Genomic DNA, 15364 nt, shown 5'->3' with positions numbered 1-15364 from the left:
CAAAGTCTCATATAAATAGCTAAGGTTATATATAGCAACTCTCATTTAATTATAATTAAATACAATTGTGAGGAAGTTAAGTGACCATGACTGACAACTCCTGATCAGAACAAACTGTTCAGCATTGTGCCACTCTGCAATTATTAGATCCATGTGATGGCATAGCACATGTAAAACGCTCTGTCCTGGTCTGTTTCGTAAGGGTAAACATCACCTCTTTCAGCTGAAGTTCTTGTTGGATATACTTTAAAACGCTGCCTTTCAACCAAAGACCACAGAGAGAAGAAAAGGTATTTTGAAAAGACAGTATCCTCATTCCTTATTGCTTTTTTGTTAAGTAAGGGTGTTCCATTTTACTTGGCAAGTACCTTGACATGGAACAGCAGCCCCTTTATCTAGTTCTTAATTAAAGCCTCTTCCATAATTTGCTTTTAAAGACATATCAGTTGCTAGGTCACAGCCAAAGGGTTACACATGTAACTGGCCTAGGATGGGCACAGCTGACGAGTGTGGGACAAAAACCATCTTCCACCCGCTGGGAGCATTCCGTGAAAGCCTGCTCTTTCCCACAGACTGCTCTCCTAACACAGGACTCCTGTGCCTTGCCAAGGGAGAAACCAACACCACACTCAGGATCTTCACTTTCTAGCAGTAGATTTCACTTTGCCTTACAAAGCACTTTTACTCTCTTTAATCATCTCCACACAGGGAATTACTTCCAAGTAATAAGCCTGACTGCCCAGATGAAGCCTCCAACGGAGCCCATTTAGGGCAGGGGTTCCGCCAAAGCAGCCAGCAGTGCCTGTACAGCACTGCTTCCTCAGTTCAAGTAGAAGTCCAATGCAGTGAGAAGCACTGTGCTGGATTTAAGCCCCGTGCTAGCACCTCCCCTTTTGAGTTCAAAAGTGTTCCCTTTCTACCATTACAGGCTTCTTAAGTTCCACTGAGTGTCATTGGTGTGCTTAAAAACTAAACAAATAAAAAAGATTCAGCTGCCAAAGATGTGTTTTCAAGCTGAAATTTGTTTCCAGTTTCTAAGCACTTCCCACCCCACTGCTTTCCATCTCAATAAAACCTACCACAGTCCCCTGCCTAGGAGAAAAGGCAATGAGCTATTTCCTCCTCCCCACAGCCCCATACATACAAACTGATGTACCTAAGCATTCACATGCCATACCAAAAACATACTCTGGGGCCCATCTCCTCAAGTGACCACTGTCTGCCACGCTGGGGAGCAGCAACTTGCTTTATGCAAACTGTATCTGTGCTACTTACCAGAGGAGGAGGGGAGGAGAGATGGAAAAATTGGAGGAACTATGATACCATCATGGAAAAAGCTGCAGAGTTTGCCAAAAGATGTAGCTTTATTGCACAGCTAATTAGCTCCCCCAGGAACGGCTCTGACGGGAGGAACTGAAAGAGAAATACTCACATCTTAGGGCTTGCTGCAACAGAGACCTGATCTGCACATTTTGAGAATCCCATAGGAATTACCTGGTTCCACTCCCTGTGAAAGTGCTTGACAGACTCTTGGCTGAAGGACTTACATCAACGCCTTCATTCCACGTCGCCCCCAACATGAAGATGCTTACAGCAGCTCTTCTGCTTTAACGCTCTTATGTTTAAAAAGTTGATAGAACAGTAAAGCTCACTTACACCTGCAAGTCAGATGTATTTTGAACAAAACACGGTTATTGATGCTATGCACACTTACTTACACTCCCGCAGTCGTATCATTACACAAGATTCTCTTCAATACAGGCCATGTGCACTGGGACATAGTTACATTTCTGGAGGCTCCTTCCACTAGGGCACTGCACCCCCAGCAGCAGCACATCTAGGGTAGACTCCTAGGGAAGGCAATTCCTCATGTTTCCCTGAGCACCTTGTAGAGGGAGTGCTGCCTTTCACAACACAACATTACAGCAGCACCTCTTTATCTTACATTGCACAAAGCAACACCAGTCGTTTTTGCTGGCCATGTTTTTATTTGTTCTTCGTTTTAAACAGGGGAGCCAATGATACATCCAGTATTTCAAAAAATCAGAAGGTAAAACAAATTTTCAGAAGACTGAGATGCTACATGCTATATTTAACCTAATTTTAGTCATGCTTGCTTTTGAGGGGGGCTGGGAGCGGGACAGGAATCATTCAGTAAAAACATACAGTAAAAACAAAATGTCTCACCATATAGAACTTTAACCTACAGTAATGTTGTACCTTAATTATTTCCATGCACACAACTAACATTACAAAATCTTAAAAAATGAACACAATTAAGACTTCTAGGAGCATTTGATAATAAAGCAATTCCTAATTTCTTTTGTCGAGATCAAGCACCTCCAATTACGAATTCCTATACACAGTGAGTGCTTTCATTGAAATGAAAACTAACAAATAAAAATAAAAAGAATGTATTTGATAGCCTCAGAATAAGCCGATGTTAATATATCCAGCTATGTAGGCAATAAAACCATAGTGCTAAACAGAAACTTTTATCTGAAAAGTAACTCAAAAATTAAGTTGACTTTCTATAATTACAGAAATATACTTATTTGCTAAAATAAATAAAAGTGCTGCATATTAACACTTCACTATAAAGAATGCATACCAGAACATTTATAAATATTGAATGATTTTCAATAAGAATAGCTACTACAATAATGCTGGCTAAATAGAAGTGCATAATGAGAAGCACTATGGGTGGTTAATGTTTTGCCACATACTGCTGTTACCTTGAGGTAGATAACACATGCGTACCAAATTCTGCATTCATTTCAGTTGCTGCTGGTATCATGTGTCTAAGAAATGTGTACAGTATGAAAAACTCTAAAATACGCATGAATGAAAAAATGTTTTGGGAAAAATAGATATTTTCATGCAGTTATGTACAGTCTCACTGTGTAAATTTCAAGGCAAGGTTCTTTTTCTGCAAAACATGGACACTGTTTTACTGAGAGAATGGGTTTTTTACTTGGTTTAGTGCATTTTTTTTTTGTTACCTCCTGCATTTTGCATTATTTTGCTCTATTCTTTAATTTTGTGTGCAAACGACATGCCAGTTTAAAAACAAAACTAACTTATGTATAGAAAGTAATTCTGGATTGTAAAAACAATGGTAAACAGAAAACTAATGAAATCCATACCAAAATTACACCGTCTGATTCAAGTAAAAAAATTACTTACACTAGTAATAAAAAAAGACAAACACATCTCATGAATATAAAAGAAATGTCTGCTGAGTGTTTTAATTTAGATGTTTCAGAATGCTGCTGTACGTTTTGTGGGGAATCTGGGGAGATGACTTCATAGCAGAAGGCGTTAATGTGGCCTGTATTGATTTCAGCGGCGAACCAACAGGGCTGTGAAACTGAGGAATACCTATAGCCTCAAGCTGCTTGTTGAAGAGGAGCTCTCCACTGTTACTGAGAAAGCTTTCTTCTCTTTCCTTCTCCCCAAGCTTCCCCTCTTCTACTGGCTCAGGTTCTAGCATTTCAGCATCTTCTTTCTTACTAAAAAATTTGTCCAAATAACTGGTGTAAGTATTTTCTTTTTCAACTTGTTCATCTTTCCTTACTTCACAACAAAACTGGTCTATGAGGAAGCACTCCTCCCCACTACTTACAAACTGACTGTCCCAGGAGGTTTGGTACAGAGCTTCTAACTGTGCCAAATTAGCCATTCCTTTCTCCTGCTTCTCTCTGCTTACTGACTTTGATATTAATCCTTTCAACTCTATTTGAGACACTGAGCTATTCAAGTCATTTAATTTATCAACATCAGTAGACTCGTGTTGTAAACTAAGCTGAATGGTTTCTGCTATAAAGGAATCAAAGTCAAATCCTTGATTCTTCTCCCTTTCTTTTTCAACAAGTTGCTGTGATGCTTCCTCAAGCGCTATCTGAGCTTTCACCAACCCATTCTTTTCACATTTAGACTTGCCTTTCTTATCAGACTTTTCTTTGCTCTGTTCCTTCCAGTTTGAAAGATCTATAATAAGCTTGGGCTCATAGTAATGGTTAACTTCACTGTCTCGCCAAACTAAATTATCTAGGTATGAAGATGACCTCATTTTGTAATTACAAGTGTGACTACATTCCAGATCACAATACTTGTTTTCATGGTGATCTGAATACTGCCAGCAAGGCTCAGTAGAAAAGTGGGTGTCAAAGGCAGGATCCTCCAGATACTTTTCACGATCTCCATCCAAATATTTGCGAGGATCTACTTGCACTTCTTCCTCATCAGTAACATCAGAGAGAGCCCTTGGATCACGCTGAACTTCATCAGCTTCATAGTTATTATGAATAGGCCAGTCATGGTCTGAAAACTGACTTTCATGGTATCTGTAAAACAATTTCCCAAGTGTTAGCAGCTAAAAAACAGTCTTCTCACTCCCAAAACAGAGAGAGTTAAGTTTAGAAATTCTCTTACAGAATGATGACAATTTAACACAGACAGAATTTTTTCCTCAATTCACTGGGTACATCCTTCAGGCTTTTAAATTAATCTGGCATAAAGCAATCTTCATACACACATCTGACAGATTTAAATCCAGAATTATGTATGACAACTCACTTCATTTACAAAACTCTTCCTTAAAGCGTGTTAAACTGACTTTCAGTGACTGTTGTCAATCTATTTACTATAACATGCACTAAGCATTGGACAAGACATTCATACTTAAAATTGTTTCAGAGAAATATTTTTTTGGAAAAAAGTAATGGGGAGATTAGCTTTAGATTCCAGATTCTGCTGAGTGCATCTCAGGAATGCATCAGCATTGCCAAGTCACTCTCATGAATTATAAACCCAACGACAAGGCACTGCCTATAAGGGAAAAGTTTATTCTCAGGTCAACTTGACAAGAAGCAAGCAGGAAAGGAAGTTATGCCTATGAAACAGTATTACTTCAAGCACATAACCATTCAATAAGTGATAAATTTACCTTTCCCAATTATAAATATGGCTGTGACTTTCATCCATCAGCAGAATATCATCAACTTCATCTTCAATGTGAAAAGGATGACTTGAAATAGGCTCATCCGTTGGAAAGGAATAAATGCTCATATAAGGATGGGACAAAGCTTCTTCTGCTGTCAATCGATCCATGGGACTAAATGTCAAAATCTGCTCCAGAAAGTCCAGTGCTGCAGCAAAAAAGTTATAGCAAATAGGAGAGAAATGACATTTCAGACATCTGGAATTTAAGATTAAGGTGCAGAACTTTGCTCTAAAGGTGTGCATTTCCTTGAAAGCAGCCACCTGTGAAGTATCAGCTCTTGACAGTTTACTGCCAAATATGCATTCTGTAGCCATAGGAAAGCTAGAAGAGTAGAAGTCGAACCTACGATCAACAACAATTTAACTTAAAGCAGGAAAATACACTAAGAGACAGAATGCTTCAAGCTGAATCAGTATCCACCTACAGCTATTAGGAAACACTGCTGTCAGTTCGCTTGGGGGACACTTCTGAAAACATCTGAAAGACAGTTGTTATATACTGACTCCATTCCAGTGCTCCCTTATATTTAGGAAGCCAGTGTCTCAAAAATAGAGCAATTCCAGTGCAAACAGGTCCAGCAGAGGTTCACATTTCCAATCCAAAGATTACTAAGTAGCCATCATGCAAGCAGATAATCCTGCTTCAGAGAATGTATAGATTCTTCTAACTGACATTTGCTTTTAACAATCACACACATTCACTATTTTATGATTTTGAAATACAGGAAGTACTTTTTTTCAATTACTTACCTTCAGGACTGATGCCTGGAAGCAACTGAGTTAAAGGTTTATGTGGCTCAGTCATATCGTTTCTAATGTAAACTGGAATTACATTGAGAAGCTCCTGACGGTCCTCCTCATGTACGACAGGAATCGATTCTAGAATCAACTGCATCTGTTCAAGTTCATGTGCACCTAAACGCCCAGAGAAAACACAAGCTGCCGTTTCAACTTCAAACACTCCTGATTCCTGTATCTAAAAAGCATGTCAAAATTTTGTGCTCCGAGTAGCTATTTTCAGCAGCAGACTATTATCTCCCACAACAGAGGAAAGGCTCGAGTTCTAAATTTGAATGATAAATCTGAAGAGCTCTCAAAAATGCGGTAGCATATGAAGAATTACAGCACTGCCACACACAGGTAAAATGACCCAACCTTAAGCTTTTGCAAGAATGTCTTCAACATGAAGTACTCTACAGCAATAACCTTTTTGTTACATACCATACTACTGCAATCCTCCTCTTTGAGCTGATCCACCTAATTAATTCAATATTTGACCTCACTTTGACCTTTATGTCCCTTATTAATAAAACCAGCAGTTTAGCTCAGCAAGAGATCTTACACGACACAGCCATCTGTATTCATATACTGTGTTAGGATTCAAATTATAGCACACTTTTAGCACTACTGAAATTTCCTTGGGTAAGAACTGTAAGTAAACTGCAAGAACCACATAGCAGGTCAATTGTGAATAATGGACAGCATCTATATGCTGTACCAATGTAGCTGGAACACCCAGAAATACAGCTTGTCTACCTCAGTTTATTGGTCAGCTCCAAGAAGCACACAGCACCCTAGAAAATCAACTAGCAGATTAAACTACATAGAATTATTTGATGCCAGTGTTTCTCTCCTTCACCAAGCAGCTCTGGGAAATCAGTTATACTGATGCATGTGACATTAAATACAAAAATAAATGGAGATTGTACCATCTCAAAATCTATGCACTATCAATCAGTTCACTTCAGCAGTCTGCAATGGACATCCTACCAACACATCTGCCAGATAACGAAAAGCCAAGACAAAGCCACTGCAGAAAACATGACCCCAGATGAATTTTGGTTACTAAGACCAAGCTGAAAACCCCCAGAATTCTAGCTCACTGCACAGCTATTGGACCAATAAAAACTTTTGGCAAACACCAACACTATTCAAAACCAAAAGCCAAAATGCTAGCAGCTGCAATCAATCTATGCTGAGCACTGAAATCTGCAGACTTTCTGTTTCACTATTTTCTAGCAGAACTGCTTGATGCAATTGAAGCGTAATAAATCTCTTATCAGTTGAGCATTTAATACACGGTGAACTTTGCTGCAACAGTAACTCAAAATTAGCAACTCACTGCAAGAAAAGCCTCTTTGCATGTTAGTTGTTGATTTCTACCAGTGATTATACCATTAATGGTTAACCATTCTGATTAATTTTAATTAATTAAAATAATGATTCCAAGGTGACAGAACTTCATTAATAGTACTTAATGGGAAAAGCTCTCAATTTCATTACCTTGACATACAAAGGTAAGAATTTAATGCAGAGATGTGGTTTTAGTCCACATGTATCTAAAGGAATGTGAACTTTGAAATGCGAGCTCAGTTCTTAAGAGGTTTTTTCTGTATTACTCCAGTAATTTAGACCAAGAGAAGCAAATCCAACAGCGAGCTTGAATAAGGCAGCCGCTGTTGAGGCTCCAGGGTGCACAGAAAGTAAGCATGTCGGGGGTTTAATCTAGACTAGCTCACTTGCTCCCATGGACTGAATGCCTAACAGCAGGTGGAGCCTATGGGGTGATCTCCCACAATGCAAATGACAGTCTGATTTTATCTAAAAAGAGGTTACACATTTCTCTGGTATGCCACACTAAATTTTATATCTTAAGTCTCCTTCCTAGACCACTGAAACAAAGGTCAGGCCAAACAAACCTGCAGATGACAAAAAAAAACTGGGAATGGGGAAAAAAGGGTCACTCTTCTGTAACTTAACATAAAGTGAGACGTGATTAGGTTGACTGTATTAAAAAAAATATCTTTATATAATGCTCGGGGTATTCATAATCCTCAGATAGTCCCCAGATAAACCAGTTCACTAAACCACATATACTTACAACACTTCATAGGTATACAATAAATTTAGCTTAACCTAATTACAGACAACTTTCCATATAGGAGTACTACGTCAAATTGTGATCTATATACACCCTGGTATGAGCAACAAAAATTGAAATATCTTTTGCTTTACAAATACATTGATTTTAGTTTGTATAAACGCATGATAATATAGCATATCCTGATAGTCAGTGACTAGTGATATTACCCATGAGAAACAACCTTTCTGGAGGAAGACAATTATGCAGCACCACTTCTTGTAGCAACGCACACATATTTTTATTCTACCCACCTGCAAAGAGGGTTTTCCCAGTCAGCATTTCAGCAAAGATGCAACCTGCAGCCCACATGTCAATGGCTTTAGTGTAGTTGTTAGGAGAAAGCAAAAGACGGGGCGATCTGTACCATTTAGTAACCAATCCTTCAGAAAGATGGCCCTAAATTGATTAAAAAATGAAAAGAGGTTACTTAGATTTTTAAGAGGTATAGGGTTTTTAATTACTTGTTCTTATTTTTTAAATGCACTACTACAAGATGTCTTGTTCTCAAGGTCCTGCCATGTGCCCCCTGCTGTGCCTTTCTGCCGTTTAAAATATAACAGCTGTATCTTTACAACTGCACAGCAACAATGCTGAAATATCACACTATTTATTACGAGGTACTGCAAATGAGGTACTGCAGCAAAACTCTTATTCCCAGATGCCAAATAAACACATTATAAAAAGCTCTTCTGTGAAACATCTAAACCAGGAAGACAGTAACTCTAAATCAATCCCAGGAAGTAGCCCCACTTGCACACTATGAATGCATCACATATAAACTTGCCTACGGCTTCTGTTAGTTACACCTCTAAATGTTGCTCTTAATCTTGGGTCCTGTATTCATTGCTAAAAATCTGCTTTTCTGAACACAGATAGTAAAAAAAGAAGTTTTATCTTATGCTTGCAGTAGTCCTGAGGCAAAACGTCATCATCAGAAAGAGATCTGCTTTACTTTATTTGCAAGCATTCCAGTTCTACTGTATGATTCCTAACATGATATCCCATCCGCTAACAAGACCTTCCACAGACTATCTACCTCTGTGAAAGGGAGAAAAGCACTAAGAAGGGACAACTGTGAGTGCATCACTTGAATATTCCCATTCTTCACATACCTTGTGGGAATAATGAGGATCCATGATTCGTGCAAGACCAAAGTCACCAATCTTCAGCACCAAGTCTTCAGTATTAATGAAAAGATTAGCTGGTTTGAGATCTCTATGCAGAACATTTGCAGAGTGAATATACTTGAGCCCACGTAGCAGCTGGTACATGAAAAGTCTGGCATGATCTTCCAGTAAAGGGCCTTGCTCTAGCAGATTAGCCAGATCTGTCTCCATGTATTCCTGAACAATGTAAACACAGTTCAATTCTGTAAGGGAGCCCACATCATCTGTTAACTGGCTTCCACTAGGACCAAGGATTTCAAATACTTTGACAATGTTATCGTGGTCAAGTCTTCTAATAATTTTGATCTCACGTAGAGCATGTTTAACACTCTGGGGATCTGTAAGGACAATTTTCTTGACAGCCACTCTTTTGTCACAGTCATTATCGACAGCAGAAAAAACTAAGCCATTTCCACCACAGCCTAGTGGTTTTAAGTCCATATAGCGAGAGCCCAGATCAAATCCATGAATGTTCATGAGACTTTCAAATTTTTCTGCCATGTTTAAATTCTTTACGGTTCTCTTTTCTCAAACTACTAAGCTTCTGTAAACACGCAGAGACACTTCCACTGGTATTTGAAGGAAAGGTCTTACGGAAAAGGAGAAGAAACACTTGGCTTTGACTGCAAGATGGTTTCTTGACACTCTCATTTCATTATGAGCCAGCCAGGCCTGTTGTGTCCCCTTGAATTTAGAGCCCGTAAGCTCTAGAACTCAAACCGAGCATAAGATAGAAAGATTGCAGCATTCATAGTTCAAGAAAGGTGCAGCATTTCTGCAGACATTAAAGAAAATACTCACAAGAAACTCAAACGGAATGAAATGACATACTATGCACTCAGCTCTACTGGGCTAAACTGGTTAACATTTAACAAAAATGTGAATAAATATGCACATAATAGGCTTCTATTAACATCCTCCTCCTCACAGTGCAGATACATTCAGTGTTGGACTGGTCCTGAGCAGCGTCATTCTATGGTGCTGGTAAGCACTACTTTTTCTCTTCTTCCTCCTTTTTCTCTCCTTTGTTTACAGTCTAGTTAAATGGGAAACTGGCAGCTCTTGATTTACAAAAGATGCCTTCTGTTAATGATCAGGTGGCTCCAGCTCACCACAATCACAATCAAAGCTACCATCCATTTTACTCCGTGACAACCTGAAAAGCAGAGAAAAATACATCAGTATTCCAGCACATACACAAGTCTTCCTCTTCCCCCAACTACTTAAGTCTCCCTAAATATACAACTTCAGTGCTTAGCTACAAAATAAGAAATTACCATAAAAGCTGAACTAATCAGAAACAGCAGAGGCTTTTCATACTCTTGGAGGAAAACCAATGATAATCACCAACCATCGTTTATAAAAAAGTATTGTGAAGGTTTTAGATATAACCTACTGAGAATATACAGCACACAACGAAAAATCTTACTGAATCTTAATAAAGAAGGGAATATCACAAAAAAACTTGGTAATTCTCCAGTACAGCTGTTAAGACAAGTCAGAAACACTCATATCCTGCACCTTAGTCACTAAATTCTGGAATAATTCTTTCCACTAAACTTTTACTCAAAGCCAAAATCTGGCTATTTCATCATAATAAGAGATTACTGGGTACCATTCACACAAAAAGGGTAATGGTTTGTGCACTCATAGTATTTATTGACTTTCCAGAATATACAGCACACGTTCAATGCCACTTATAAAGCTTAAATCCTTGTGGTTTTGAATAAAGTTGACTAACAAATCGAATCATAATTTGGCCCCTCTAAATTGATTGCTACAGGAATCACAGGGGTAATTCCTACATATCAAACAAATATTACCTTATCAATTACCTCACACTTACACAACCCAGATTACAAAGAGAAACAGCAAATACATTTTACACAGTAACTGATACATTCTATAACCATTTCTCCACACATATGGGCATTTTCAGAAATCATTTCTTTTTTAATAGTCTAATGAATGCAACTACTACTTATGAAAACAAAAGTGGTAATTTCCTTGGTAAATGTCCCTATTTGCTGCAGCAGAATGCAGTCATAAAGACCACAGGTTGCATTTTGCGCACAACATCCTCATTTCTTTTAAAAGCTCAAAGATACCACAAAGAGAAGAGTCAAAGGCATACCTTACACACTGTGGCAAGATTTGGGCAATTCCATTATAAGTCACTTGCATGTTCTTCCCCCACAACTATAGGTCACATCAAACCACTAAATGTCTTCTGTTCAACCTTAGGTTAACCCATTTCAGCTCTTCATCCAGCTAAATTCTCCAAACAATCCCAATACTTTAGAATTAATTGTACAAATGTTCTCCCTTAAAACTGTGCTGGCACTTCAGTGGGACAACCAGGACCAAACAAAACAAGTCTCCCCACTCCTAACCGGGCAGCAAGAGCAGCTGACAAATTATTAACATATTGGAAATAATGGCCTCAATTCACTAAAGTAATCAGAATTGCATGAAGGAAAAAAAATAAAGGCAGGCACACTGGCAAACAGAAACAAGACTGTTTCACCACGTTTAAACATTACCATTCCTTAGGCTCAAGCCTGACTGCCACCAAGACACACAGCCCCAGTGCCCTGGCTCACTCCCTCCCTCCTGCCCCACACCACCTGCCTGCAGGTGTTTGTACAGCCACACAGCAAACACAGCAAAGAAGGAGCAAACACATGCTATAGTCTGCTGGGTTGTTTTTTTGGTTGCTTTTTTTTTTTTTCAGTAAAGATCACCAGATAGAGAATTTCTAAATTGAAAAGCATTCAGCTGTGCTCCACTGATGTGGTACAGTACCCTGCCAGAAGGGTGATCTTCAAAGCTTTCTTTACTCAGCACGTATAACTACTGCCTTGAGATTCCTTTCTTCGCATGCTGCCAAAGGCCCTTATTTTAGACCGTGTTTTACAAGAGTTATTATAACCTTCATACAAACATACTGAGGTAGCACTGTTACTTCCCCAAAACTACCTTGAATTTGTACCAGCATTAAGAAACCAGCGTAGGGACCCTTCTTACAATATACATGTGTCTTCTTAAAGAAAAAGGAAGAAATTTATCCTAAAGTTAAAGAGGTGACTATCCATCTCTTTGTTCACAATTATAAAACCCAGAAGTCTAGCCTCTTGATTTTTCATTTTATTTCTTTAAACCCAAAAATACTTTCTCATTCACATACACCACTCTCAGGCTTACTCATTCTGAGCTGCTGCCTGTAAAAGAGTTAACACTAACCCAGCCCATTTCCCTTTCATTATCAACCCCCTGCAAAAAACTTATGGAAATTCACTTTTGTAGCTCACACTAACACTTTAAATTCATGTTAACATGAATTGCATTAATGCAACTAATGATATATATTATAGATTATATAATAATACTTACATACTGTTAGTATAATATATAATAATATAGTATCATGTTAACAGAGGTCCAAGGCCTCTGTTCAAATACCCTGCAATAAGCTGTGGTTTATATCCTGGGGACCATCTAAACCCAGTTGTATTCTTCCCCATAATTAGGCTTATTGTTTCACATTGCTGATGTCTTCAATATGCAGCCATACCAAAGAGGTCTGCACCAGCTGGGTCACACAACTGCAACCTCTCTTTTAGCCAGTTCCATAAAACAGCACAGGAACAGATTCAGAAAGATGCCTATGAGCAGCAAGGAGTAAGATCTGCCGATCGCTTCGCTGCAACTCAGATTTTATCCCTTACTGTTATGACTTAACAAAGGCAGCAGCAAAAATACAACACAAAAGCAGTAATGACATTACTGCTTTCAAGGAGAAAGGGAATTATGGCCCACTTGCTTACTGAAGCAGGAGTCCTAAAATTTTCATTCTGTATCTCTGAAATGATGCATTTTTAATCAGTTTATACTATATCCTTCCACTAGACGACCATTAATCCAGAAGGCACGTAATGATTTTCAGAATCAGTGATTTAGCTAAGAAAACAAATACTGACAACACAAGCAACCCATCACAGTCTTCAATTTGACCTGATCCTCCTACAAACTTCCTTGATCCTGCTACAAAACTTCCTACGCAATTTAGGAGCAAATTACTTAATCCCAAAGCCACAGAAAGCAGGGCCCAGCTATCATTCATAAAAGGATCTAGTCCTAGCAAGCTGACCAGGAGGCAGCCTGTCTAGCAACCAGAGTACATCAAATGAATACGATGAGGACAGCTGGAGATTGTCCTAGCAAAAATACCCCACTACTAAAGCGTATTAAGATTCAGCAATTGAGAGTGATGTTTTGTTTACTGCCACTGAAAATTCTACTCTGGAAATGTAATAGATGACAGTGCTGTAGCAGGTTCATATATCCTTGTCTACACAATAAAATCCTGCTTCTAAGCTAATGCCACGACTATACCCATCTTCTCTTTCACATTAAAGACACACTTCTTCCACTACACCAGTTGCACCTCTCACTTAGCACAGCCCTCTGCTCACAAGCTATAGCTCCTTTGCTGCCATCACCCATGACCTGGCCCCCCTGCCAGGACTGCAGCTCCCAGAGCATTGCCTGCGCCAGGGGCCAGGGAAGCTGCTGAACTAGTTTCCCCATCACGAGTTAATAGCAAACAGACATTTAAGACAGTCCTGGGGACCAGAAGCAGACAGGAGGGAGGGAAAATAAGAAGTTAACTCCAAACTTTCTTTCACTCTAAGACAGTAGTTATTTAAAGGGTAATCAATTAGAAGAAATCAAGGCTTTCCTCAAGCCAAAAGTTAAGCTCAAAATAACATTCTTCTTTGCGTTTTACAGAGATTTTTCAATTTTGGAAAATAATGAGATGGGTTTTTAAAAATACTAATATTTACAAAGAGTGACACCAACACCTGTTCAGTTTATACACTTTCAGTTTCAATGAAAGTCATAACCCTCAGTCCAACCGTCTTAAAAATACACACTAAAACAAACATGACAAACTCCTCTTTAGTTGTGCTCTGACCACTTGGACTATAGTATCAAGAAAAAGAGGGATTTATCACCCCAATGCGTGCTGAACAGGCTATTCTCACAGGCACTTCTGTTTTCATTTAGCCTGAACTGCCACCTTCCCAAGACTACCGTTTTGTGTAAGCAATACTTTTATTCCTTCCTCCCACAAAGTTTAAAGAGGGAAACACAAAGACACTAGTTTCTTAAGTGCTTTACAACTATGGTTTTAAAACAGATTGGTTCTTGGGAGAAAGCAACAGAAGTGACCCACAGAAGGGCTGTCATCTTTGACATTATCCCTAGTGCTGACAGACATCATCACACTTGACTGGCTTCATGCATTATGCAAAAAGCCCCTTCAATTCGAGCTCAACTTCTGCACGTGGATTTATCACAGTTTTCAGGAAACAGGATGTACACTGAAACACAGTCAAGTATGAGACATTTACTTTTCCAGATACAAATAAGACAGATACCAGTTAATTTGATTATGCAGACCACATAATGATCAAATCATTACTCACAAGACAAAGACCAAGAATGACTAATGACATATTATACAACCTGCTAAGTACTATCCCTTTGACTATAAAAATATGGGGTGCAGAAGTATTTTTTTAGATCAGCCACGTTGCAGTCAGTAGGCAGAGTGAGTCATCGTCCAACTCACCAAACTGCTGCTTTTCTACAGCCTCCTACTTGCTCCCCACACTGTTTAGGGAACTCTGTGCTGGCAGTCAGCAAATGTTACTATTAGTTTATAAATCTTCTGAGGGCTCTGTAAAAGTACACAAAAACCCACTGCGTTTTTCTGTATCAGAAATAAAAGTAGTTTGGTTCTGCCTTCGGATACTTCAATGAAAACTCACCACTGAAGAAGCCTACCATCAGCTAAGCACATCCTGCGCATCGGCAGATCTGCTACTGTGCGCTGTTCCACTGAACAGTTACCTAGTCAAGAGCAAATTAAAGATAACCACACTGCAAGGACTGAGCCCGAGAGAGAGGCTGAAATGAAAGTTCCTGCTTTAGCTTTACAGCACACATTTTCTGAAGCCGATTACCAAACTAAAATCTACCTCTGTTGTAAGCCTGGAATCTGTAACTGGTTTATGAACTATCACGGTGTTATTTTTACACACACACACATCCATACATATATTCATACATAAAAAAAAGCTCGCTGGCAAAAGCACTTTTATCAACGTTTGCATGAGCCATATTATAACATGCCAACCACCGTTTCCTTTTCCATGACACAATTAACTTCACTATTGTCAGGCTGATCTAAACCGGCACTGAA

General features: G+C 38.9%; 1 protein-coding gene across 4 annotated transcripts in view; it reads right to left on the bottom strand.

Moving 5' to 3' along the window:
* Nucleotides 1-1968: 1968 nt before the first annotated feature.
* MAPK6 (mitogen-activated protein kinase 6) overlaps nt 1969-15364 on the bottom strand; it is a 29414-nt gene continuing 16018 nt past the window's right edge. For all 4 annotated transcript variants that reach the window (XM_065688428.1, XM_065688425.1, XM_065688427.1 and 1 more), the window contains 5 exons: nt 9040-10249; nt 8179-8323; nt 5755-5919; nt 4949-5150; nt 1969-4346 (listed from right to left, as the gene is read on the bottom strand). In XM_065688428.1, the coding sequence (XP_065544500.1) occupies nt 3248-4346; nt 4949-5150; nt 5755-5919; nt 8179-8323; nt 9040-9594 (2166 nt within the window). In that variant the 5' untranslated portion in view covers nt 9595-10249 and the 3' untranslated portion in view covers nt 1969-3247. The remainder of the gene's footprint in view (nt 4347-4948; nt 5151-5754; nt 5920-8178; nt 8324-9039; nt 10250-15364) is intronic.

The sequence above is a fragment of the Lathamus discolor genome, chromosome 8, assembly GCF_037157495.1.
Source record: "Lathamus discolor isolate bLatDis1 chromosome 8, bLatDis1.hap1, whole genome shotgun sequence".
Lineage (NCBI taxonomy): Eukaryota > Metazoa > Chordata > Aves > Psittaciformes > Psittacidae > Lathamus > Lathamus discolor.
The sequence above is the reverse complement of the archived record's forward strand: the minus strand, read 5'-3'. Positions and strand labels throughout refer to the sequence as shown.